Raw genomic sequence first — 26,720 nt, forward strand, 5'->3', positions numbered from 1 at the left:
ATCGAATAGATTGAATCGACACAAATATAAAAAGTTTATGACTCAATTAGCCCAAAAAAAAATCAAAGTTGAATTGACATAATTACGATAAATTTACAATATTTTTGGCAATTCTCCCAAATGAAAAAAAAAAAAAGTACGGAAGAACCAGAAAGGAAGAAACGAAATTGACCACCCAGCTGCCCCCATAATTGTTCTGATGACTTTAGAATTCTCGTTGCTAAAAATGCTGCATGGCCTACGCCTTTGTCGACATGAGCTTCTGCTTAGCAATTCCTTCTTCTCCTTCTTCTTTTTCGGGATGACAGACGTTAAAAGCACCCGAGGCTTTTGCCCGATTTTGCAATCGCTTACCCATCGCGGTCTAACTCGTATATCTTGTCCTTGCCTATCGTACTTGAGAAAGAACCGAGAGCTAGAAGCCGGCTTGGCCGATTTCAAATTCGCTGTCATCGTCACCATGTCGGTTCTCGCATGTTCCGTTCGTTCCTGCTCACTTGGTGCAAAACTATCGCTGCGATCTCGTTTCTTCATCGAAACTCGGTCACGGTGTGTCAACTCAGCGCGGGGTTATGACCACGAACTTGCCCGCCCGATTTCCATAACGCCATCTCTCTGATTTGATCAAATGTCAATCTAATGCGAAGCTCGCGAGCTCAACTGGTACTGGTAGGGAGACTGAAGATGGATGGCGAAGAGGGAGGTGATGAAGCGCAAAGGAAGAGGGTTGAGAGGAAGATGAAGAAAGAAAAGAAAAATTAAAAAAAAAAAAGATAAAGAAAAAGAGAAATAGAAAAATGAAAAATATTCTTTTGATGAAAATGCCTTTGTTCGTGAATACGATTTGGTCGGCCGATGAGCTCAATCCCTTATTTGAGACTTAGTCAACTACCTCGATCTTTAATAGAGATGAAGTCGGCCAATTCAGTCCCTTATTTGAGACAATGTCAACTTTGGACCTTTACGGCGAGAAAGCAACCTCACTTTAAGGTTGCGTTTGTTTCGTGAAAAAAAAAAAATGAACGATCTTGAAAATATTCTCCCACGAATATTCTCTTATATCGTTTGAAATAATCGATCCATAAAATTATTTTCATTATCGGAAACAGATTTACGTCCAGACAATTTCATTTTGTGAACGATGAAATTTGTTTCTTTTTCTTTTTTTTTTTTGCGTTCATCCATTTTCATAAGCGATATAAGCGCTTATCTATCCAACATCATTAAGCCTAAGTAGTAGTTTCTTTTGATTATCTTAAAAGAAATCCCTCCCGTCAAATCGGCGGCGGCTGAACGGTATCGATGGACGGAAATCCGATTGTCGAAGGGCATCTCGACGAGGCCGACGGCGATGCGGCTTTCTATTAATACATTATGGTACATACATTAATGGTAGTGGAGGCAAAATGTCGGTTTTCTAAATTCCTTAAATCTCCACATTGATTCGTGTTCAATCGTTTAGCTCTCTCTCTCTCCACGAGCGCAAGTCTTTGGAACCATGTGAATACTTCCGACACCCTCGAGCTCACATTGAAAGACATGAAGGAACAGAATGCAGCTTACATTGATCGCCGGCCCCCGAGACAGCGCGGAAGATCGCCTCACGGTCGAGATCGAAAAACTAAAAGGCCGCCTTCGAGAACATCGAGGCAGCGGCGGAGTCCCGATGATGCCGGCGACACCGAAGTCTAAAAAGCAGAGAATTTGACAGCCCCTTGGGGGGAAAAAAAAAACTAAGAAAAGCTATGGCTTTGACTCGTGTGTGTGTAAGTTGAAGTTTCAAGTCGGGCAGTCTCAGAAGACGGGGCAGCCTTCGACGACAACGCCCGGTGCGGTCGGGCACGTGCGCAATGGACAGAAGGATTCAAAGTCTCTGCCCCACCAATACGGCCCCTGTACCTCGGAAAACCCAAAGCACAGAGCGAGGAGCACCGCGAAGAAGGCGGCGCCAAGTTCCAAGCCATTGGACACGTCGTACACGTGCCGGGCCCACCACCCCTTCGCCAACCTCCGGCCCACCAGGTGGAATGCCCCCGCCACCGCGAAGAAAGTCCAGTAGTGCACCGGCTGGGCCGGGAACAGGAACGAGGCCGACATGAAGATGACCGGGAAGTTGATGAGCCGGATCCATTTCTTCCCCGGGAAGGCGCGGGCGGCGAGCCACACCGCCAGGGGGCCGGCCACCCCCACCAGGAAGAAGTAGTAGACTTTCGCGTAGGACCCCGATGTGAAGATCCGGGCTGGCCCGAGACCGCCCCATACCAGGGAGTCGGTCAGGGAGTTCTGGATCCCGGGGCACGTCCACATGCTCCCCTTCGGCAGCTTGTCCTTGTCGCATATGTTCTCGACCGACGTCAGGGCCCACCACGCAGTACCAAGCTTGACGGAGCTGGAGAGGAGCGAGCCGAAGATCTAGGAGGCACGCAGAAAGTTGGACAGAAAGATGCATTGAGATGAATGTGTTGAATAAATTTGAAACATAGAGAGGATCATTGTGATGTACTATATTGAAAACCTGAACAAGGAACATAGATTTCGGCGGGATCTTCATGTAATGCCCTAGCTTGAACTCGGCTAAAAACGTGAGGGCGTGCATCTTAGTGCTTTGAACATAGGCCGGGAAAGTGAAGCTGGTTATAGGCCTCCCTGGGTATAGATAGCCGATGCATAACTCGGCGACGACTCTCAATCCGAGGTACTGCACCCATGAGAAACAATAAATGACAGGAATTAAGACTCTAATCGTGGCTGGTGGTCCAAACGGACCGGGAAAACTGCGATGTAACGGTCTGAAACCTGACTCAAATTTGAGGACTATAGCTTGGTTGGTCGCTTACAGTGCCAGTGGTAGCTTCAATGAGGCCCAGGGGAAGAATGAAGATGGATGGTATAGCCAAGGAAAGTAGAAATGCCCAAGTCGGAAGTTGGAATTCATGGCCAAAGAATTCGCAATTGGCAATGCCGAGACCGACCATCAACACAACAATCACGTAGAACCACCACCGAGGGATAGGCTCGTACTTCTTCATGAGCTCATTGTGAATGTCGCCGGACTTGCTCCCGCTTTTCCTTGACTGCTTCAGCTGCTGCCAGCTCTCCCTGAGAGTTTATAAAATCGTATCCTTGTTAGTAGTTAGTACAGATGAAATTGATTGAAGAGTGTTTCTTTTCCTCCTAAGGTACTAGGAAAAGCGCCAAACCTTCCATGGAACAGAAGAAAATAAGTCACTGTTCCGGTTAGAGCAGCGAATGTGAATCCTAGTTTGAAGACATATCCGATGCTCATGTACAACTTTGAGTACTCGCCGTACGCCTGCTCGTTAAGTTTCAAGTCTTCTCCAAAAACCCGTGTAATATCGTATTCGTTTCCCGAATAATCATATGAATATGAATCGAATATGGGGAACCTCTTCGCGTCGAACAAATTCATCCCATAGCCCAGCGGTATGCACACGTACATTATAGCCACGAACCCGACCAGTATGTTCACGATCGCGAACCTAGGCAAGATCAAAGGGTTGCCCACATAAGCTGTAGCCGAGTCCCAGTCAAGGGCAAGAGAACCGAGCCCAAGACCATAGTAACCCGCGCCAAGTTGATGCACCGCGACTGAGTCTTTCCAGAACCAGCAGAGGACTGAGAGCACCGAGATAATTTGCATGAAGTACATTGGAACGATGGTATAGGCAAAGACAAAGGCAGCACAGATGATGAGAATTTGGAATCCGCTGAGCCGGCCTCTAGCTCTCGGTTCTTTGTCATGGAGGGCTCTGCAATATGGTCAGCAAGAACAAGATCAAGACGTTAGATGCATAGGTTGGTCGAAGGAATGCGCTGGGCTGAGATAAAGTACATAGTTTGAAGTACAGAACAGACCTGTAGAAAGATACTTTCGGTACTATTAAGGGGTACCACATGTAAGGATTGTCCACAAGAAGCCTTCTGAACAGTCCAGCAAAACCATATCCCATCATCTGCAAATTGAAAGAGTTAGCTGCCTTTCTGCAATTAGTGTTCCTAGAAACACAAATTTGACACTACAGAAGACCAGGCATAATTTTTTGCATAGCATTCATGTTAAGTAAGTTCAACACTCGCCAAAGCCGAGCTGGTTTTGCCCTGAGATTCTCCAGAATGAATGCGGACTATTCTTTCTCTTTGTGGTTGTAATGCAAAGTTCAGGAAAGTGAACTCACCTGAGATGTCATGATCATCAAAATAGCAGCCAAAAGACTTATATGCTTGTGATATACCACCTTGATGGCATCAAGGGTCGATATGGACTGAACTGATTCGAATCCTGTCGTGGAGAGGATGACCAGCAGCGCATGCTCCTTGATGTTGAACGGTCCCGGATTGAGAGAAAACTTCCAGTTTGTTCCCGGGATCCCCACGATCTTGGCAGGAAGAGTGGAGGCCAGTAGTCTCCCCAGGACAAGCAGTAAAATTTGGGCGCATGACTCACTGACCCACATCTGGCTCTTCCTATACGTGGAAATCTGGTACATGAAAGACGTGACGGCGCACACTAATGGCCCCAACACCCATGTCCTAATTGTTAGGACAGGGAGCGTCGGGTCATCGGTGACTGGAACTCCGTTCCTCACTTCCTCAATGGGCGAGTCATTGGGGATGTCAGCTGAAATCATCATGAATGGACGCTTCAGAGAGCGAATCAAACAGTACGGATGTAGGAAAACAAATGAATTGCTAAGCGGGAAGCTAATCTTAGTAATGAACAGAGGCACAGGCTATGCAGCATTTTAGCAGCAACCATTCCTAGTCATTAGAATCAATTATTGTGCCAGATGGTTGGTCAATGTTGTTTCTTCGTTTTTCGTCGTATTGTTTCCGCTGGTAATAGGCTAGTCCAGGTGGGAAGCAAAGGTTTTCCTAGGCTGGAGGCTATCGAAATTTAGCCGGTCGTATTCGCAATTTATCATAGAGTTCATGCACCGAAGTCCACGTGAGCATAAAGTTGCCATCTTCTGCATAAATATCTCAGTCTATCGTGCCAAATCGCGAAATAGTAAAGCGTAGGCAATAGTTTCTGCGATAATGGAACTTATCAAGGCTTTAAGATGGCAAAAATACAACACGACCAAATTCAACAAAAGAGAGAGAGAGAGAGAGAGAGAGAGAGAGAGAGGGAGGGAGATTACTGGGTTTCATTCCTGAATCCTTGAGGCCAAAGTCAACATCTTTGCTTGGTTCCACATTAATGTCTTGGTTTAAGATGGGTTTCTCCTCTGTTTTCATGGGGATTTCTGAACCCAGAAACTTGACAGCACCCTCTCTCTCTCTCTCTACCCTTTTTTTTTTTCTTCAGGGGATTCCTGCCCTATCACTGGGATGAATTCAGGGTGCAAAAGTTCTTGCAGAAGAACACAGATCCTGCTCTTAAATATCAGGCGTCGAAGAGATCAACCAACTGAATTCTTCGTGTCCGACCACGAGAGGGTTTTAACCAGAGAGATCAGAGCCTGTGAGCTGGTTTCATGCACGTTACCAGAATCATTAAAAGGAACAAAACCAAGAAAACAAACGAGGGAGTTAGTCAGTTGTAGGAATTCCTGAGATCGTTGCGAGTTGAGGTTTAAGGTAATGCACGTTCATAGGGGTAACTCCCTTTGGTCTTTGGGGTCCCTGAGGCATCATTTCAGTTTCTTGTTGACCTGAAGCGCTTCCAAGTTTGTTTTCCGGGCAGCTCCACGCGACAGACGTTCTAGAACAGAGAGCTTGTTCTTCACCTGCAAACAGCTCCCGAACTTTGAGCAAATGAAACTGATAATTTGTTCTGTCCCCAAAAATAGAAAAATGGGAAATGATACAGAGCCGGAGGAAAAGATTGGGATTCCAGAGTTCACATTTCGCGCTCGGATGCCATAGATTGACGTTATCATCTGAAAGATGGCAACTTTGTTTTTTTTTTTTTTTTATGCGGACTATTTTCGGTGCGCAATATCTGTGACCGCGAATGCGATGGACTGTTCGTCCTAGAGAGCAATCTCTTGTTTGGTATCTAAACATTTGTCCTAGGTTTCGATCCTCAAGTACAATTTGGAAAACATGATGGAAGACCCACAGAAGAAGAAGTGAAAATTGACCGCCCAGCTGCCACCACACCATGATTGTTCTAATGGATAAGAACGTTTGTTACTGAAAATGCATCATGCCCTATGCCTTTTGGTCATAATTGATACGAGGTTCTGCTTGGCAGTTCATTTCCTTTTCGATATAATCACATCGTAGGTAATTGAATTTTTTACGGATTTCACAAATCCCATCTTTGAATTTTCTTTTTTATCAATCAAGTACCTCAACTTTTCGGATTGGCTTGACCCTCCATTGGATAAGTTCTCATGTAATGTGATTCTGCTGATATGACTCCCTCGCTTGGCAAAAGTTGAAGCATACTTAGTAACGTGGCTCGCTTATTTGGTTAAATTTGTGCAGCCTTCATTTAGGTGTTGGGTAATAAGAAGAAAGAGTGAGTAGCTTCGACGTTCGCATGGTGAGTACTTACCTATTTTTAGGTAAGCCCTTTTGAGCAATTCGACACATCGACCACACATATATTACTATAACAAACTCAAACCTAAATTTATATCGTTTCAAGTGTGGTCATGGTGCTTCCCGATCCATTAATAAAGGAAACTAGAGTCGGAGTGAAACCGATTAGATCGTTCGGCAATAGATTTGGGGGAAAAATAGTATCGGCGATCCCTAATTTTTTTTTTTTTCGAATTATTCAAACGGGACTAGCGGAATCGTTGTGAATTGAGGTTTAGAGGCAATGCATGCTCACGGGCACATGGGATATAAAGAGAGAAAAACTGGCTTTGAGAAGAATGTACATCATTTCAGCTTCTCGTTGAACCTGAAGGGCTTCTCCAATTTTTTTTTCCGGGCAACTCAATATAACAGATACTCCAGAACAGTGCTTGTTACTTGATCAGCAAAGGCTCACGACCTTTCGAGCAAATTAAACTGCTGTTTGGTTTGACCTCAAAAATAGAAAATCTAGCATGCTCCGAGAAGGGATAATGACACAAATTGTCCCTGAAATTTGAGCAAACGGGTAATTTGATTCCTAAACTTTAAATTTGACTATTTTGGTCTCTAAACTTTAGCCTAATATCTAATGTGTTCTTTGAATTTTTAATTTCATTAATATGATCTATGAACTTTTATAACATGTTCAACTTAATTTCTAAACTATAAGAAGATGTTCAATATAGTCATTCTATTAATTCAAGTTCAGGGATGGCATTTGATATTTTCTTAACATCTAGGGATTCAGTTGAAAATGTTTTAAAAGTTTGGAGATCGCATTAAACAAATGAAAGTTCCGAATTATATCGCACATTTAGGGACCATATAGTCAACCATTTCGTGGGCCACTTGAAAATAATGTGACAAGGTCCCGTAATCATCAAGTATGTGCTAGATGCCTTTTATTGAGTAATTTTTTCAAATTATTCAATCGGGATCTAGCGGAATCGTTGGCAAAGGTGAGAATCGTGGTTTAGAGGCAAATAAATTTGTTCATGCTCACGGTTTAAAGAAAATCATCATGGTGCAAAATAAAAAAAATAAAAAATTTTGGCTTTGAAGATAGAATGTACATCATAATTCAGTTTCTTCTTGTTGAACCTGAAGGGCTTCTTCAAGTTTTCCTCGACCTCAATAAAATAAAATTAAATAAAAATTAAAAATTAAAAATGGAAATTTTTTAAAAAATCACAAAAAATTTAAAAAACTCCTAAAAATAGAAGCTTATATTAGGCTAGTTTGATCTCATTTGCATAAATTTGGGCCTAAATTTATAGATTTTATAGATTTCACTCTTCGCAAATGAGAAGATGATAGATATTGATGTTATGTCTCCCAAAAAATAGAAAATCTACGCATGCGAACTAAAGCTAAACACCCACTTGGATTTGGATAGAAGTTGCAAATGATAGTAAGGACTTATATCAAGGAGGATAATTTTTTTTTTTTTGTTGGATAATTTGATTATCCCTGTAAATTTGAGACAACGCAACATTTAAAGGAAAATGAGTTCTTAATGTGGGATCCCTATTTCAATAACTTTAAAGTTTGTATTAAAATTTGTGTTTCATTTATGACATGCTAAAAAAATAATGTATTTTAAATTATTTTAGTGTGCATTGAAATTAGTCTTCAATTTAGGATGTAATTTTAAAAGTAACTACATAATTATTTGACTTAAATGAAAAAATTGGGAAGGAACATTTTTTCAAACAAAAATTTTGGGCGTTATCAAACTTTCTATTCTAAGAAGATGTTCAATGTAGTCGATTCTCATAATCATCTAAACAAGTTCGAGGAAAAGGCATTTAATATGATCATTTTCTTATAATAGTTACTATGGGACTACAATTAAACCGAATGTTTAATTTATCTCTTGATAAGGGCGGGAAAGTTTATTCAAGTTATTAAGATCAAAATAGAGTCGGAATGAAAATAGAAAGTATCACTCGGGCAATTACATGGGCTTCCCAAACTTTTTCAAATTGTTCGATCATATCCGTATAGCTACTTTTCTCCGTCCGAAATTTTATTCATGTTTCCTTTTCTCTTCACGGACCTCCCCCCCCCCAACCCCCCAAATAAAAAAAAACCAAAATCTCACTGACCACCACCACCAGCAGCCGTGGAAATAGTCGGTCTGTTGTGCCGCCGCCGACGGCGGGCACGAAAATCGCCCGTTGGCCACCACCTATAAGGACCAATTTTAGTGAACAGTGAGCGAGATCCATCTCTCTCTCTCATCTGGATTTTGCCCTCTCACTACGCTCAGCCTCTGGCAGGTATTCTTCCGGAGCTTTTTTCTCGAATTTCTTCTAATTTTGCTTCGGGAATACAGACGTTGGTTTTTGTGAAGCTTGATTGCATCTTTTAAATTAAGTTCGTTGCGCGATTGAGTGCGCCAGAATTCGCTGGTTGGGTTTTGCTTCGAGCGTCGGCCCGAAATGGCCCGATCTCGTTCGGTCGGGGGAATGTTTCGGGCCTCGGGGAGAAAGGTCCGAAGTGTTCGAGCCGGGCCTATGCTTCGATTCTCCTCGGAATCGGTTTGGGTCCAACCAATCGGGCCTGTCCTAGCCTGGACCGTTCCCCCACCTCGACATCGATTGACGCCGGGGGGTGGGGGGAAATCGCACAAGAGGAGTTTCAGAACAAAATCGAACAGGTTGAAAAGGATCGTTCGTTGTCCGCTTATTTTGTCGGAGACTCGGGGAGATAGGCTCGATTGGTTCGATAGTTTTCGTGCTTTTGAATGCCATTCGCGAGAACGGGTCGCTGCAAAATCGTCTGGGAACCAAAAATTTCATTGCTCAGACTGATCGATTTTCATTGAAGGTAAGCGAACATCGTCTTCGTAATTACTCATGAGTCGTCTTCAAGTTTTCGTCATTTTGGATAATCTTCTGTGGGGTTCAAGCTCGTATCGGAGGGTACTCTAGGCTTAAAATCTTTTTTTTTTTTTTTTTTTTTGGCTTCTCTTCGATGTAAAATGATCGAAAAGGTGCTTGATGGTGAAGGTGGTGAAGAAAGTGTGAATGGGCGAGAGGCTTTTGAGAAACTGAACGAGAATAGGAGCTCGAATTCGTCTTCTTAGAGCTTTTGGTGCTTGTCAAGTCAGGTGCCAAATGGGTTAATCATGTGAAACTACATGTGGCTGCAGTTTCTGTATGAACTCGTATGTGATGTGATGTCATGTGATTGGTGTAGAATTTTCTTTTCCGAGAATGTACGGGTTAAGCCGAAGGATTTTAGCACTTGGAAGAGGGTTGCACACGGTGTCGGGTGATGGCCCGTCCGACACCTTGAGGAGGAAGATTGCTGAGTTGGAGAAGATGAAGAAGAGGAGGAATCCTAGGAAAAATCAAGTATTTGTCGAGGTTCCGGAGCCAAAAACATTTCTTGATACAGCAACTTGGCCGATGGTCCTCGCCGGTGTTGGAATTGCACTCTTCGCAAAGCTGCTCATGATGGTAAAGGGAAAAATAAAAAAGAACATGTTGCTTTTGCTTGTTGAATCGTTGCATGCTTGTTAATTTTATTGTTTCATAATTTTTTTTCCTTTTTCAATCTCATGTGGTAATTAAGTCGAGAAGTTGGTTACTATGGTGAAGTTTATCATGAGTATGTAGTAGTTCCATCTTTGACTTATTTATTTTGTGAGCTCTAAGTTTCTACATACTGAAACCTGATAGTCTCATCATTACAAGGATTGGTAGACAACCTCAAAGTAAGATCGGGAAGCTTCATCTGGTTTTTATGGTCCTTTTACGCCCTAGGTCATCAGAATCTTCAACTAAACTATCCCATGCTGACTTGTACAACTTTAACAACATAAGAGAAACTCTATGGTGTTGTTAGCTCAATATTGCACTAAATATTGTACAAGTAGCTATTGTTAGTAGTTTGGAATTCATTGTTCTATAAGCCATCTCATTCTACTAAAGCAAAAGTTCTTGTTTTTATTTGTATCAAAACAAAGCTACTTATGGAACTATTTCCCTCGCTACACCTTGAATGATCCAAATTATTAAGTGCTAGATGTTTCTGTTTTGTCAACCAACTATTCCTGCCATTCACATACTGCAGTCTTGATAATTGACATAGGAGAGTTTTTGTATGGTGACTTCGTTTACCATCTTGTAGGTAATATAAACCACGTAAGAGGTTTTATAAAATTGAGCATTATTGGGATGATTCACCTAATTGGGTGTCTATTGCCAACATGCAAGACAATTGGTTCAAATTCTACCCTATGACAATCTGAAGCTTTCTTCTATCCTATTGCTTTTGTCAATGGATATCTCATTTGATTTCCTTTTCTTTTGGAATGTATTCAGAGGGTACCTTTCTGGTATTTCCAGAGTTAATCATGGCTGAACTTTGTTGTTCCACTAGATTGATGTTTTTGTGACTTTCACTGCAGTATGATGATTCCAGATCACAGGAAATGATTGAGCGAAAAATAAAGCATGCTCCTGCTGGTCAAGGCACAGTTAGGATGCTCACTCGTGAAGAGTGGGATGAAATACGAGAAGTGAGGCCCAGGACTCCCTTTGAATCCAAGCTTGCTCGACCAAATGCTAGAATAAGAACTGGAGAACCCTTGCGCATGGTGAGATTAAAGCTGTTGGCAAGTTTAAATTTTCCCATGTTGCTGATAGTTGATTAAACCCATGCAAGGCTTTAAGTAGTTTTTGTGTGATTATGCTGATAGTTTGTTAAAATCATGAAAGGCTTTAAGTATTGTCTGTGTGACTAATAAATTTATTCGGGGTCTCTCCATTTTACTGAGTTTATTCTAGCTGCTTGTGGGTTTGCATATTACCAATGTAGCATCTTCTCTACTTGAATTGAATTGTCTAAGTTTAGTCTTGCCTCCATTAGATAGAGGGTATGGTAATGTTGACTTTCTCATCATAGATTTAGACAAAATTTTGAGCTGTCCAATTTCCCCATCTATGTTAGCTGCATTATTGCTCAGAAGTTCAATACTTTGTACTGAGGACATTTATCCGTGTTAGTCAGATATGATATAGATGGTGACTGTGGGTATAGCAGTTTGCTTCATTACAGTATGGTCCTTGCATTTCCGGCTTCCTTATCGTGTATACAGTGGCTCTTCAATGCTGGATCAGGATTGGACTTACCTTCAAATGCAATTAAAGGAAAGTGTTTCTGTCAGTTATTTGGAAGGTCATTGTTACTGAAGTGTAAGGACTAACAAAATATTCTTGGAGGGGAGAATCAGAACAACTCGAAATGAGCTGCTTGAACTATGACAATGGGATTCTAGATTTGGAATTAAGCATTTAGGTGATATTTCTGGTTCACCATTAATGAAAGAGAAGATACAACCCCTGTATGCTACTTTTGGATCTTGTGTAATCCTTGTGGATGCCAAATGTGTCAGAGGATTATTGTGGTTAAATAGATCTTTGAACTGCGAGGAGGGACTATTCAGGTGATGCAGATTTCCATCATTGTTAAAGGAACACTCCCAAATGACTGTTGCTTTTGTGGCTGCCTGGTTTGTTTGCCTCTAGAACTGTATAGCTGAGGGCTCTGCGACACGTCTATTTGGCGTTAAATCAAAGTGCTTAGGTTGAGGTAAAGCTAGAGTTCAGATGCTTTATACTTTGGGCATTTGGTTGGGTGTGTTAAGAAGGAAATTCTCTTATTGTTTCACCTATAGCCTTAAAGAGAGCAGTTTTATAGATCACTTCTAACATGTCTTAAGTAAGTCTTGATCTTGGAATTTCTGTGCATATTACTGCACAAAGCAACTGCCTTTTAGCTTCAGTGATGTTTCTCTCTTGAGTTCTGTTATATAAGATTGCTTGCGACTTTTTCGTTAAGTTTATCGGTGTATTTGCATGTGGAATGCAAGCTGCAACCTATTTAACCCTGGTTAATCCTTTTTTCTTGTCTTGGTATTATTGCAGGAGGATCTGAAGGACTGGACAATTGATGTGATTGCTGATGCGCTTGCCCGAGTTGAAGAAAGCGTTCACAACCCTAAGTGAGTTGTGACCTTGGTTTAGTGCGTTCTCTGCTTCCCCTTTCATTCACATATCATTCCTCGCGAAAATGGATCGACACCTTGTCCTATGCTTGATTCACAAGTTTCGAGGGGTCTTCTGCGTGTGTTAAAATACTATCCACATTTGAGGTTCTCGCCACTGGAAACTGGACTGGACTGGAGCACGACAGCACCCAAGATTCGGTACCAAACGGTGCCCTAAAACAATCCAGGGTTTTTGTCTGTACTTGGATCATGTATCAATGCATAAAGTTCATGCATAAGCGGAATAAAGTACATGAGGCTTTGCCCCGTGTTGCTTGGAGGCCGTTCTTCGTCTCGAGCATAGTTCTGGTCGATGGTTGCTTTTATGTATGCGGCCACAGAAGTCTTATGGAATGCGACCCTGTGTTATGCATCCTCTAATTCTCCTCCTGCAATGTTCCAGGGAACTTACCTTGTATTTAGTCTGTAGTGGCCGAGAGGGATATGTCCAAAATGATTTTCTGGTCGATGCATGCTGCCGCTGAGAATGGCTTTCTGGCTTTCATAGAAACTTCATTCCAACTGTACGCTCATGTAATTTGTTTTGGAGTGATTACTCTCTGGAAGTTAGCCGTTCGTGGCCGTCTGGATGGGAATTATACACGGAGACGGTCCAAAAGCAATCACTGCTTAATCCGAGGTACCGCGGATCTTAAGATGCAGTGATTTTTTTCACTTTGGCTTGTGAGGGAATGCCTGCCTTCAGACACTCGCTAAACGTTCTTACGAGGGAAAAATACAATTCTCAAAACAATGATAGGCAGCCAGAACGTTGGAAACCATATTGTCGGAACATTGACAATCGTGATTAGGAATCAGAATTAACATCTAATCTCGATAACTTCAAATCCTTTGTTTTTTTTTCTCTCTCTTATAAATCATTCAAATTCTCTCCTCTTTTCTAATCACTTTTGCCCAAATGCTAGTGTTAAATACATTTTCTTGACATGAACATGACTAATCCGAGAATCCGAAACGACTAATCCATTTGAAATTTTTCGGCTAGATAATTTATTATTACACGACATTGAAAATCATCATGATTTTTACGAGACCACGAATGTGAAGAACTTAACTTGGATATTTCGAAAACAGGAGATAAAAATCAACTTTAAAAAAAAAAAAAAGAAGGAGCTTTGAGATGCGGACCTCAGCCTTTGTCCAGTTGCACGCAAAGAAGGATTCCCCGAATGGGATAGGAAGCCAGATCACACGGAAAATCGAACTCCCTCGAAAATCCCATTTGTAAACTCTAATCATCAATTCTTGGGGAATCCCACCACCCACTTGTCCACGTGTAACTCAGCGCGTGGTCGCTTTCTCTCTCGAGGGGCCCACACCATCTCTTTCCATGCCACGTGGATAGTAAAAATTAAGTTGTGCTGTCCTTGGTGGGTCCCCAAAGTCAGAGGAAGATCATCCAATAAGGTATTTTCGTCAATAAATGCTTGAAGGCTTTGTGAAAAACCCAAGAAAAGAAGATTCTTCTCTTCAGCACCTTTTCATTCTAATGTTATATCCAAATAAGTTTTATTAAAAATTGCGATATTTTCTTATCAAGCATGATTGACAAATATGAATTCCCGATTTAGCAGCAATCTCGTAACTTGAAAGTCACCTCACGTTGACTATAAATGCTGAATTGATACGGGCAATATTAAAAATGCTTTGGACCCGAACATGTACCAAGATCGGATGGAAACATCACGTGTCGCTCGGGACAATAATTAAAAAAATAAGACAACTCCAATAAATTTGAGAATTTTGTATCTCCATATTGTACAAAACTCAATCAGAATTGGGTATTGGCCGATATATAGAATATACGCAGTACTTGAAACAAAACGTGGTGGATGTTCTTAATGCAGAAATTATCTTATGAAAACAGAACGAGAAGAAAAACGAATCATCGGCATAAGATACAAGCTAAATTTACTTTTCTAAGCAATACACTTAACAACATTGAAAAAGTCCACAAAAAGGAACTCATTTCATATAAGTTTACATATCAACCATACTTGTTTCAACGAATCTGAACATCACATTTTTTTTTCCTCGCCTCTCGCAAGAATAACCCGACATACGAGGTGAAAATTATCGAAAGAATTTTTTTTTTTTGACAATACGTAATATTTAAGAAAAGTATGTGATTTTCAAGGCATTGTATTTTCGGGTGTGAAGAAAAAAAAAAGGTTATTTGTATTTTTTTTTTTTTTGGTCAAAAGGTTTATACCGTTTATTTGCAATTAGATGCAACAATAACACATTCACGCAACAGTGCACGGACATGCGTGCCCATCATCTTCTGCTCCTTCTTCTCTCTCAACCTTTCCCAATTGCACTGGAGCAGCCTACAGAGAGCTTCACGGCACTTCCTCTGGCTTCCCGGTTTCTGCTTCCCACGGGTAATCGATTCTCTTCTCCTCCTTCTTCGTTGCCGCCGCCGCCGCCGCCGCTGCCGCCGCCGTCGCTCGTCGAAGTCGTTGTCGTGATCACCATCCGGGGTACGGTGGAGCTCTGCGCTTTCATTTCGTTTTCTGGCCTGTGGCTGTGGTCGAGTCGTGTTCATCGTTAGGTGACGGGGTTTTTTTTTTTTTTTTTTTTTTTTTTTTAAATTATATGGAGATTCGTGGTCATTTGAGGTGAAGGTCATTGTTGTGTTTTCGGTGAGTTGAGTGAGCTCTTGAGCTGTTTCGTGTTGGTCGGTTTAGTTGTTGCGTGCGGCATCCCAGTCGAGGCAGGTCGATCGCATGGTCTGATCTTGAGCGGGAGTTTAGTAATTTCCGAGAGCGACTGTCGGGAATATGATTTAATTTAGTAGGACGCCTTGACAGAGAGGTATTTGCTTTTGCCTCTTTGGAGCGACCGCAAGCTGGTTTTAGTTTCATCGGTCGTGGCCTCTTTCTCCATTGTTTGCTTGATCTCCGTCTCTTGTTTGAGCAGAGTTGCTCGTATGGATGGATGAAGTTTTAGTTGTTGGTGATTGTAGGTGCTGGAGTAAATGATCAAACCGCACTGTTGTTGGTATCTTGTCCAAGCAAACAGCGACTGTGCTCTAGGTTGTTCGGTTCCCCATGCTTGTGGCTGTTATTGTTGTTGCGCAAATGACGAGTTACAAACCTCTTTTTCTTGTATTTCTTTGGCTTCTTCCTAGATTCCTTATCCAGTTTAAGCGGAATTGGGGCTGGCGATTTCTTGCTTCTGATTTACTGGAATCCCCCAATTGGACATGTTTTTAGAAAGCACGAGTTTGTGTACTATCTCCTGGCCTTTACTTGGGTACTCCATTTTTGTTTCATGATTGTTATGAAGTTCTATGGAGATACATGTGTGTCATTTAGTGATAAATGCAATATCGGGATATGCAGCTTGTTGTGTAGCTCCACCGATCAGCACATTTGCCTTCATTTGTATTTATTGCTTTGTCAACACCGCACCTTGTGGTTGCTCACTCGGCACTGTTTTTATCTTTATTCATTTAAGTGTGCATGCAGATGCATTCATTGAATATCAAGTTTGGGCCCTTTGGGACTCAATTTTACTTTCTGCTGGTGTACAATATGCGAATTTTTGACGGTAGTTCTTAACAGGTAACTTTGCTTTCGATTTGAGGAAATGAAATAAGCGAGTCTGTAATTTCCAGTGCCCTCAATTGGGAGATCCAGAAGAACGTTCATTGTCCTCACCAGTGATGGAAAAACTAGATGCTGATATGTCAGTTTGGAACAGCTATGGAACTCGTGGTGCTTTGGGTGCTCTTCTTGTTGCCGTAGCTATACCCATTCTTCTCTCCACTATGCTCTTGGGAAAGAAAAAAGTGAAACAAAGAGGAATACCCGTACAGGTTGGTGGTGAGGCTGGTTATGCCATACGCAACAGTAGATCGCGCGAATTGGTTGAAATTCCTTGGAAGGGTGCCACAACCATGGCAGCTCTGTTTGAGCAATCTTGCAAGAAACATGCACAACAAAGATTTCTTGGGACGAGGAAACTCATTAGCAAGGAGATTGTCACAGCTGGCGATGGTAGGAAGTTCGAGAAAGTACATTTGGGAGATTATGAATGGATCACTTATCGAGAGGCTCTTGATCGTGCTTGCAACTTTGCGTCTGGACTGGTCAGATTGGGTCATAATGTGGATAGCCGTGCAGCCATATTTGCAGATACTCGAGCAGAATGGTTCATTGCCTTTCAGGCATGATTTTGTACTTCCCTTCGTCAATATTTCCTTATGGGTTTTGTTGTATACGAAGGTAACAATTGCAAAGTACCTTTTGTTTCCAGGGGTTCTTTCGGCAGGATATTACCGTTGTCACCATCTATGCTTCCCTAGGTGAGGATGCGCTAGTCCATTCTCTCAATGAGGTAGGTGACTACTAGTGAGGTGACTACTGAAATTTATCTCATCACGACTTCAGTATAGCGACTGTTACAGGCATATCTATCCACATTTTCATATTCTGAGATCTCTGCTTTGACAGACTCAAGTTTCAACCCTGGTCTGCGATTTCAAACAGTTGAAGAAGTTGGCTGCCATAAGTTCAAAATTAACGACAATTCAGAATGTCATTTATTTTGATGATGATGAACCAGAGAATGGTTCTAAATTGTGTGGAAGCATTAGCAATTGGATTGTGAAATCATTTTCTGAGATTGAGAAACTTGGCAAAGAAAGGCCTTCCCCTCCTAGCCTACCATCTAAAAATGGGGTTGCAGTCATAATGTACACAAGCGGAAGTACTGGTCTGCCTAAGGTTTGTGCCTTTTGTTATTTTGATATGCATAATGCTTAACTATTGGTGGGTTTCTTTGTATTTGCAGTGTCCCGATACTTTTAACATGTGGTGATTGTAATCATATACATTTGCATAGCCTGTCGGTCATAGCCAATGACAATGCAACTAAATAATAGTCCAATAATAAGCAAATCCTCTAGAATGACTTTCCGTTAGAAAGTTTGCGGATAGTTTTGTAAGGGATGTTTGGGTGGCCCAAAAATAAAATTGCTTGCACTTGGTGGTGTATGTAAGTGGACTCCTTTTCTTTACTAGGCTGGGTAGAGCCAATCTTCCAAAGCATTGTATCTTACACTGCATGGCGCTTGATGCAAAGCACATTTCTCAGAACAGATTTCAGATCTAATGCGCTCGAAAGCTGTTCCTTGATCTCTTATTCCATTTGTGAGGTGTCCATTATGTTTGTACCCAATTGTGAGCACTAATTTCTTTTAGCTTTATGAAACAGGGTGTCATGATTACTCATGGCAACATCGTGGCTACTGCTGCAGCAGTTACAACTGTGGTCCCAAAATTGGGTAGCGATGATGTTTATCTGGCATACTTGCCCCTAGCCCATGTTTTTGAATTGGCAGCTGAGGTATCTGAGCATATGAAGTCTACTTGTCTCTGTTAAGGCTCACACATCATATTCTGACAACTATGGTTCTCTAGTCTGTGATGTTGGTTGCAGGTGTTGCCATCGGTTATGGGTCAACATTAACTTTAACAGACACATCTAGCAAAATTAAGAAGGGTACAAAAGGAGATGCTTCTGTGTTGAAGCCGACTCTCATGGCTGCAGTTCCTGCCATCCTAGATCGCGTTCGAGATGGGGTTCTGAAAAAGGTGTTGAGATGTGCTGCCCTTTATCTGATGTTTTTGTTAAAAGTTGAGCTTACTGGCTCACATTTGTTGCACTTGTAGGCTATAGGTAGCTGCCGATGCTATTGCAATCTTTTATATTGCCGAGATTAACAAATGGATTTCAAGAATGCATCAATTTAGCTTTTTTACTCACAATTACGAAACCAGGTTGAAGAGAAAGGGGGTTTAGCTAAAAATCTATTCGACATTGGATATAAGCGTCGACTAGCTGCTGTAGAAGGAAGCTGGTTTGGAGCTTGGGGATTGGAAAGCATGTTGTGGGATCTCATAGTTTTTAAGAAGATTCGCACGGTACTAGGGGGTCATATCCGATTTATGCTTTGTGGTGGAGCTCCTTTATCTGGTGATACGCAGCGGTTTATCAACATCTGCATGGGGTATGGTTCTCTCGTTCTGAGACATGTCTTTATATTCATTATTCATTCAATTGCCATTAACCTTACTAGAAGTTTTGGGGTGGGGGGAGGGACATGTGTCTACTAAGTGCTAATTTGTAAGCACAATATTGATGCTAATACTTTACTACATAGATCCTACCATGATGTGAGGGCTTTTATTTTCTGTTAATTTGCTCAGGTTAGATGGTTACAGGTTGATTTATCTAAAATCTATACTTTCGTCGCATGGCATTCTTCATGTATTGGCAGATCATCACAGTACTTTCATTTGGTAATGTCACTGCATGAATGTTCAATGATTGTTTCTTCCTGGAGTATGGCATAACCAAAATTAGGGAATGATTATACTCCAACAGACTAGAAAAGGATGTCTATTTTTTCCTTCCAACTCTGAAGAGTTCAATTTGAGACAGGTCAAACTCACTCATGTGCCATAACAAGTTTATGGTGCAACATCTGGTGATTATCCTAATTTGTTTTGTCTGTTTCAACTTTGTCACACAAAATAGTTGGAAGATCCGATGCTTTTCATGTTTCTCCTGTTGGTATTAATTGTAAAATCATTATGGTTTTCTCTTGATGTCAGGGCTCCTATTGGCCAAGGTTATGGCTTGACAGAAACCTGTGCTGGGGCTGCATTTAGTGAGTGGGATGACAATAGTGTGGGCCGTGTTGGCCCACCATTGCCGTGTAGCTATATCAAGGTATTCATTAATGCACTCCTATATAAGAAGCATACTACGCTCTTTTTTTTGGTCGAAATACTACACTTTGGCAAGAGTCTAAAAGACTAAAAGAGCATTGTTTGCCATTAGAGAAGAAGCTCTAACCATGACCCCCTTTATTTTCCCGACCTACTTCCCATGGTGACTTGTGACCATTAACTTCATGTATTTCTATAGTCGTTATTATGTCATGTGTGCTTTCTCATTGTACACTTTTGATCTGCATCACAGCTTGTTTCTTGGGAAGAAGGTGGGTATAAAATATCAGACAAACCAATGCCTCAAGGAGAAGTAGTAGTTGGTGGGACCAGCATTACTGCTGGTTACTTTAACAATGAGGAAAAAACCAAGGAGGTGTATCAGGTACTTATTCATCACCTGCATCTCTTAACGTAATGAGATTTGACAAGGTCAACTGTGGTCTCTTATGACCAATTACATGTCTCAGGCAGACGAGACAGGCATGCGTTGGTTCTACACTGGCGACATCGGACGGTTTCATCCTGATGGCTGCCTTGAAATTATTGACCGGAAGAAAGATATTGTTAAGCTTCAACATGGGGAGTACATATCTCTTGGAAAGGTGTGGAGCATGATAGATGTTTCTTGTATAGTATAGGTTTTTTGAGGCTGGACCATGATTTTCTCTGTTGGCGTTAAGGTTATTGATTTACTTGGTGCAGGTTGAAGCTGCATTGATCTCAAGCAGTTACATAGATAGCATCATGGTATATGCAGATCCATTCCACAACTATTGTGTTGCTCTAGTCGTTCCCGCACATCAGGTGCTGGAGAAATGGGCCAAGGAAGCAGGCATTAATTACAGTGATTATGTCGAGCTGTGCGACAGAACTGAGGCAGTGGCCGAGATTAAGAGATCACTTTCCGAGGTTGGTTTTATGGCATTTTCTCCTAAAGCATTTAATATCACCTTTTAATCCAAAAGCGGTAGTAATCATGTTTATTTTTTACTTCGTGTTTGAGAGAGAAATTCCTCGTCTTCATGGGGCTGAACAATCAATTTCACACTTGCAGGTAGCAAAGGCAGCAAAACTAGACAAGTTTGAACTTCCTGCAAAAATCAAATTGCTGCCAGAACCATGGACACCAGAATCAGGATTAGTCACTGCTGCGCTCAAAATAAAGAGAGAACAGCTAAAGGCCAGGTTCAAAGACGAGCTCCAAAAGATGTACGAGTAATATGTGCGAAGACTTAGATGCTTACTCGCTTGCCATATCGTTTTACCGCCGCAGAGGTCTATATCATTTAGCTCCTAATTCCATGAATTGCTGTTTTCCCTAGCAATGGTTTCTCTACCATCAGATGATAGCTAGTAGGATCACATGTATTTAACTTTGATCCCTTTCTTTTCGAAGAAGGGAGATGCGATGCCATTGTGTTGAACTTCCAATGGAGTATATATGTCTAAAATCTTTGGGCGATTCCAGTTCTTTCATACAATCTACCTTGATAGGGCTGGCGGTCAATGATACCTGGAAGTCTAGGCCATTGTGGATATCTGAAGGCATAGTCAATGGCTTGGATTCACAGATCTACCAGACAATTTAGACATAATTTGATCTTGAATGACCCTCCTTTGATGCCTCTCCATGGTTTCTTTATCTTTGCTGTTCCAAGATTATGCGTAGGGTAACACAGTGAATGATTCTCATGCAAAATTTCGATTCGCACGTGCAGTGGTATTCACTTAAATCATGATGATAAAATGAAACAAACTTTGGCTAATTTGGTTTCTCTCTCTGTCTTTTTTTTTCTTTTTTGGTAAAAAAGAAATTTGGCTATTTTTTTTTTTTATAAATTGAAATTTTCCTTCGACCGAAAAAAAAAGAAAATTTGAAGTTTTCCACAATGATTGGGAGGAGTCGATGTATTTTTTGTTAAACAAAAGGTAAATAATAATGTTATAAAATTTCAAAGTTCGTAAATAATTGATGATATTCGAATTCATGATCTCCAATGAGGTACGTCTCAGCCTGCGTAACCTGATTTTACTAGGTGTCACAGATGTCTTCACAACTGTTTTTCTAGAGCCATCTCAGTTTGAATCCAACGTTGCAATGATTATGATACTGTATCTCACCAATCGGCACCGCATAACACAAGCTACTGTTTTTCTGATAATTTTTTTCCTCTGGAGACTCTTGTCTATCCTACCTTCATGTCCTATGGAACAATCTGAGCATCCAAATCCACCCTCATCTCCAGACATCTCAAAAGCTTCACTCTGTCAATGAATTTTTCCTCCCAAATCGAAGACTGTTTGGCTCCGTCCACTTCTTTCCGAGAGAAGATTCTGCACGATGACGAGGGAGTTGACAAACCTATTTTTGCTCGGATGTACTCGAAACAAGCGCAACAGTTTTCGCTGCAGGCCGTAGTATGAGATACAAAGCAGGGCCAAGAAAAGGCACCGCAGAAAGAGGGAGAAGCCAGGAACCTTTCTCGTACCTGCAATTCAACAACTCAGTAGTCATCCAACCCCAGAAACTAACCATACTCATATTTCAAGAAACTATTTAATACTGAACGACAGCCATGGGTCGTATTGGGAATGCCTTACCATTTCCGAGAGGTCATATCATTGTAAACCCAGAAAGGAGCAAATGCAGACAGTAGGGTGAAATCGAGGGTTGTGACATGGATCTGCAAAAAAGGTTCCATATCCTAATTAGCTTCCCCACTATTCCAAGCAGAACAAACATGAGAGTTTCACAGAACACCTTGATTTCAAGCATCTACTCGGAATAAATAGAATGATGGATCAAGTACTATTTGATACTCATCACATGGACCTGAAGTTTAGTTTCAGTTTAGGTACAATTGAGAGGTATTGAACTTTTTATGGCAAAGGTAATGGCATGAATTAAGAACAGAAAAACAGTTTCGTACTTGGGGTGTCCTGCTAAACTTCATTTTTCCTTTTCATTGACCATCAAAAACCATATCTTGTCTCGAGCAGTAGATCACCTCGATACATACATATAGCAGAGAATTGTGGATCGCGTTCACATCCTTCAATCTCATACAACAGAAGGCACCATTACAATTCTTTGGAGCAGTTAATGTAGCAGATGCTGAGGAATAAGGATTGACTCACTAATTTGCTCTCTCTGAAGTACTGGAAGAACTCCGACCAGTCACCTCCACCCACCAAAGCTGCATAAGAGATCAATCCTAGTCCTGCAAGAAATACTATCTGACATGTATTTCAGTTAATTGTCTTCTTATGCGAAATTAGATGAAAATCAACTGGAAAAAACGGTGTTTCCCACTAAATAAAAGCTTCTATGCAAGACAGGGAGATAAGGACATTCGACATGTTCAGAATCGCAATGATGTTCAAAGAAATGGCAGCAACTTCCTGGGGGACCGCACATTGGATTCACTTTTCTCTTTCACACTACTAAGAAAGTTGGCACTTTGATTGCCTCATGTTCGCTCTTAAACCATGTCCAGAATTTTAGAAGTGATCCATATGGAAATTGCTTATCGCTTTTTCTTATATGTCCCGTTCTTTCAATGAGCGCTATGTCATTCCTTACCCCAGCAGTGAACTTTGATTCTAGGAAATTCAGAGGCCATCTACTGAGCTCGGCTTCTTCAACAGGTGGAGGTGGTTTCCAGAGTACAAAGTACGGAAGGAGAACATAGATGCCGCCAAAGAAAGAAAGTACTGCGAAAGGCCAGACAGGAACACTGCCCTTCGAGCTGCGTGTATAATCATGTTACGAGTCCGTAAGCAATCAGATTCATTAAAACAACAGTAACAAAGTTAGCTTCCTGTTCTTATAAACCGGACACAGAATTGTACGCACGACATGCAGGTAAGTATGGTTATTTGGCAAAGGAAGTAACAATTGCACGAAAGGGGAAAATTCCCTTGTATCCCCAAAACCACAAAGGAATCCACCGAAAAAGGATCGGAACATACTTTTCAAGAGTTAATTTTTGAACAGGGGTAATTTTCATACGAAGCAGGATTACCGAATATCATTGCATATATCTCAGGTATATACTAAAAACAAAGAAATTTCCAGTGGGAAAGTGTCGAAAATCAAGCTAAATGAATGAAAGGTTACCCTCGGCCTGTCGGAAGTAGCAGCATGCTATAGACCAAAGGCCACACACCCATAATGTTCCACAACGACACAAGCACTCCATTCATCCTGAAACCATCATCTCCTTTCAAATTCAACAGCTTTTGCAGAAAATACATGTCCCTCGACTGTAGATTTAAAAGAGAAAAGCATCACAAATCCATCGGAATATCAGGACTGATTACTTCAAAGACTTGACAGAACCGATGTATCTATGCCAGAGTAAAATCATAATCCACTTCATAAGCATATCTTTCGTTTAACCGCACCACATTCATCATCACCATTTGGGTCCACTAGAACTACCCATCTCTTGAACAGCACCAAAAAAAAAAAAAATCCACTCCATTTTCTTTTTCGTAAAATTCAGACCTGTGGATTAATAATCTTCAAAGACTTGAGCGAGCTGTGCCATAAGTATCTAGATCATCATCCGCATCAGCAAGCACATCTAATGCTCAAGCACGCGAGTTCTTGGTCACCTAAAGTTCATTCGTCAAGAAATGAGAGCATACAGAGTCATCAGGCTGGAACATATAATTACCGGAGTCTGGTTCGGAGCTAGATTGAAGACGTAATACATAATCGCTCCCCAGAGCAGAAACAGCAAGAGCGACGTCGTCCAGTCCCTTCCTCTCTCCCCATCACTCTCCGACGGACCCTCCTCCTTCAGAACCGGGTCCTCCGGCTTCTCGTCCTTGGCGAAGCTGCGACGAACTTGAAGGCTTCCGGGCCTCTGGGACAGAGAAATGGAGGGATTACCATCGCAACGCTTGCGGTTGATCATGATGCTACGAGCTAAAGGAGAGGCCTTTGAGGGGAGCGAAGGGAATGGGATTCTGGGTGTTGGGATTTGGGCGCGGAAGAGCGAGTGCTCGAGAGGTGGGACGCGAGCGGAGTTGGTGGAGACGATGAGATTGGCACTGGCTAACATGTTTGCAGCCAACAAAGAAGAAGAAGAAGAAGAAGAATGGCGTTTCGTAGTGTGATGAGGCACAGGCGTATTCCCTTTTCTTTCGAAAATTGTCGTTCTTTTTAGTTTCTGTGAATGAATTCTTTGTATTCTCCGACCAAAAAAAAAAAAAATAGAATAAATTTTTTGTATTTTTTCCATGATCAAATCTAAACGACAAGTAGCATATTTGTTTACGTTTGAGCAATAGAAAAAGCAATATTTAACTGCCAACCGTTTGTCAAAACTCATGAGCAAATGGAATCTCCCATTGTCCAGCAGGAGTGTTCCAACCGGACATCAATTTACCTATCCATAAATTTTCGAGTTTAGTGTGTGAACGAGAAAAAAAAATAATATAATCGCTACAAGCAGCTTCTCCCTTATCGTGGAGGCGGACCGGACCCGCAAGCCGCTTCTCCCTTCTTCAGAAATTAATCTCTCTCTCTCTCTCTCTCAATTTCGGTGACATTCTCATTTTTCAGATTAGAAAACTGTTGGAGTATTTCAACATGTCAAAACTATACGTACTTTCAAAAAGGATACTCGTATGTAAATTGAATAGCAAATTGGACCCTTCAGCTTTGGATAAGTCATCGAGATCTCTACTTCCTTTATTGGTAATGGATGAGACCGGATCAAGTTTTGTTAGAAAAATAATAGTGTAACACTTAGGCTTTGCCTATTTTATTACCGAAAAAAAGGCGATGTCTTATATTTTGATCAATAATAATAATAAAAATAAAAACTACTTCAAATTTTTAAGGAAAAAATTATCTGTGAAAATTTGTATATTATGGAAATTTCAGGTATTTCACCGTCAGAAAAAGTCAACGCATTCACCACTAGATTTGGATTTGATGAAAAGCAAAAAATAAACCCACACAGCTCATCCTAAGCGCTAGTCACCCTTCCCCGTCCTTGTCCACTTGCGTATAAAATAAGTCTAGTCAAATTGTAATATCTTGATGTTATTGTCATTCCATTGTTCATTTGGCAGGCCAGAGGAACAAGGCCAACATTGCATCAAACGAAGATTGATTGTAGGTGGAACCCGAATGGGACGAAAACCGGAATCGGGTCCGGCTGCCGGAGAGGAAAACGCTGAAGATCGACTTCCATGGCTCCTTCCTCGAAGGCTATCTCCGGCGAGTGTGTCGCAACTCGGTGGAGGAAGGCGATCGGAGGTTTTCGCTCGATCGGCGAATGTCATGTCAGCGTTTCGTGTGGAAACCCTAGGAGTCCTTGAAGGCCATTGGTTTTTGCTTACTTCACATTCTGAAACTACTCGGTGCAGAACGAGCCGCAGGAGATTGAACAAGTGCTTATCGAGGAATGCTTGAAAACCTTCACTTTGCCCATTGGTCCAGATACCAAAACTGAAAGCAGCGGATTAGGTCGTCAAAGCCCAACTCCGTAGAACTCTCCCTCTAAGTTGGGCTTCAACCCCCCCACCTCCACCTCTTATGGACATGTTCTAAAACTCGAATGATGTGTTCATTGAGAACGCTCGGTTCCCGATTTGGTCTTGCTCTAAGACGGTTCAATCATTGGATCAATTGCAATTTTTTTTTAATTTGTCATTTAAATTTTTCTCGTTAACGATATATTCACCGATCCACCTCTTGTCAATTGCATTGCGTTATCACTGAACTTGGAAGTCATACTAAATATCCTAAGTGTCTTAGGTCTAGGTTTAAGTTTGCACTTAGTAATTTAAAAATATTCGGTTCGACTCCCCTTGGAACTTGGGATTGGGCCAAAGCCCTCGGGAACTAGATCAAATCGGCCTATTTGGGTGATTCTCGGTTTGATCCGCAAATCATGTCACACCATGCGTAGTGAGTTAGCCACTGAGGACATTGTCGTGGAAGACATGTACTAATTACTCTCCTTAACTAGTAACATTGCAAACCAATTAGCAATTTTCCTGACTTGAAAACTTTCACAATTTTTTTTTTCTTTTTTGCTAATCTGGCTATATCAACCCTTTAGCCCCATCTTCCTATTACACTACATGAAAATTTCCATGTTGATGTCTCTTTTAACATTCCATATATTGTCATCAGCCGTTTGTCTTTTAAAAGAGTCGAAAATCATGATCAACTCCATCAAGGGCCGTAAATCAGGTTGACTAGAATTTTGATCGTGATTAGTGATCAGTTGACTTTTGGTTAAAATCACTCCTTAATCAACTGCCTTTATTTGTTCCATCCATCACTGCCATGCATGCAATCTATAAGGTAA

At 41.4% G+C, this 26,720-nt stretch overlaps 4 protein-coding genes across 6 annotated transcripts; 2 read left to right on the forward strand and 2 right to left on the reverse strand.

Moving 5' to 3' along the window:
* Positions 1 to 1,711: 1,711 nt before the first annotated feature.
* Positions 1,712 to 5,726, reverse strand: LOC115733811 (oligopeptide transporter 1-like). Its single transcript, XM_048283137.1, has 7 exons — positions 5,163 to 5,726; positions 4,197 to 4,639; positions 3,877 to 3,974; positions 3,201 to 3,770; positions 2,838 to 3,099; positions 2,516 to 2,698; positions 1,712 to 2,412 (listed from the first exon to the last, which is right to left on the reverse strand). Exons 1-7 carry the CDS (start codon positions 5,257 to 5,259, stop codon positions 1,795 to 1,797), a joined length of 2,271 nt encoding a protein of 756 aa, XP_048139094.1. The 5' UTR covers positions 5,260 to 5,726; the 3' UTR covers positions 1,712 to 1,794.
* A 2,961-nt stretch (positions 5,727 to 8,687) lies between these two features.
* On the forward strand, positions 8,688 to 13,132 carry LOC115752537. Of its 3 annotated transcripts, none has more exons than XM_030690772.2 (4): positions 8,688 to 8,837; positions 9,760 to 10,022; positions 10,976 to 11,164; positions 12,495 to 13,132. In XM_030690772.2, exons 2-4 carry the CDS (start codon positions 9,777 to 9,779, stop codon positions 12,573 to 12,575), a joined length of 516 nt encoding a protein of 171 aa, XP_030546632.2. In that variant the 5' UTR covers positions 8,688 to 8,837; positions 9,760 to 9,776; the 3' UTR covers positions 12,576 to 13,132. The 3 variants fall into 3 exon arrangements, with proteins under 3 accessions (XP_030546632.2, XP_048139140.1, XP_030546630.2); XM_048283183.1 differs by lacking the exon at positions 8,688 to 8,837 and adding an exon at positions 9,190 to 9,387 and having other exon boundaries at positions 9,776 to 10,022; XM_030690770.2 differs by lacking the exon at positions 8,688 to 8,837 and adding an exon at positions 9,191 to 9,387.
* A 3,074-nt stretch (positions 13,133 to 16,206) lies between these two features.
* On the forward strand, positions 16,207 to 20,702 carry LOC115752534 (long chain acyl-CoA synthetase 8). The gene is made up of 11 exons (XM_030690767.2): positions 16,207 to 16,811; positions 16,901 to 16,981; positions 17,098 to 17,370; positions 17,861 to 17,992; positions 18,067 to 18,240; positions 18,427 to 18,656; positions 19,264 to 19,381; positions 19,634 to 19,765; positions 19,851 to 19,985; positions 20,086 to 20,292; positions 20,438 to 20,702. The coding sequence occupies exons 1-11, from the start codon at positions 16,308 to 16,310 to the stop codon at positions 20,600 to 20,602; spliced, it is 2,151 nt and encodes a 716-aa protein (XP_030546627.1). The 5' UTR covers positions 16,207 to 16,307; the 3' UTR covers positions 20,603 to 20,702.
* An 851-nt stretch (positions 20,703 to 21,553) lies between these two features.
* Positions 21,554 to 24,425, reverse strand: LOC115752536. The gene is made up of 6 exons (XM_030690769.2): positions 24,066 to 24,425; positions 23,504 to 23,649; positions 22,967 to 23,132; positions 22,522 to 22,620; positions 21,985 to 22,067; positions 21,554 to 21,872 (listed from the first exon to the last, which is right to left on the reverse strand). The coding sequence occupies exons 1-6, from the start codon at positions 24,306 to 24,308 to the stop codon at positions 21,746 to 21,748; spliced, it is 864 nt and encodes a 287-aa protein (XP_030546629.2). The 5' UTR covers positions 24,309 to 24,425; the 3' UTR covers positions 21,554 to 21,745.
* Between the last annotated feature and the right edge of the window lie 2,295 nt (positions 24,426 to 26,720).

The sequence above is a fragment of the Rhodamnia argentea genome, chromosome 7 (assembly GCF_020921035.1).
Source record: "Rhodamnia argentea isolate NSW1041297 chromosome 7, ASM2092103v1, whole genome shotgun sequence".
Taxonomy (NCBI): domain Eukaryota; kingdom Viridiplantae; phylum Streptophyta; class Magnoliopsida; order Myrtales; family Myrtaceae; genus Rhodamnia; species Rhodamnia argentea.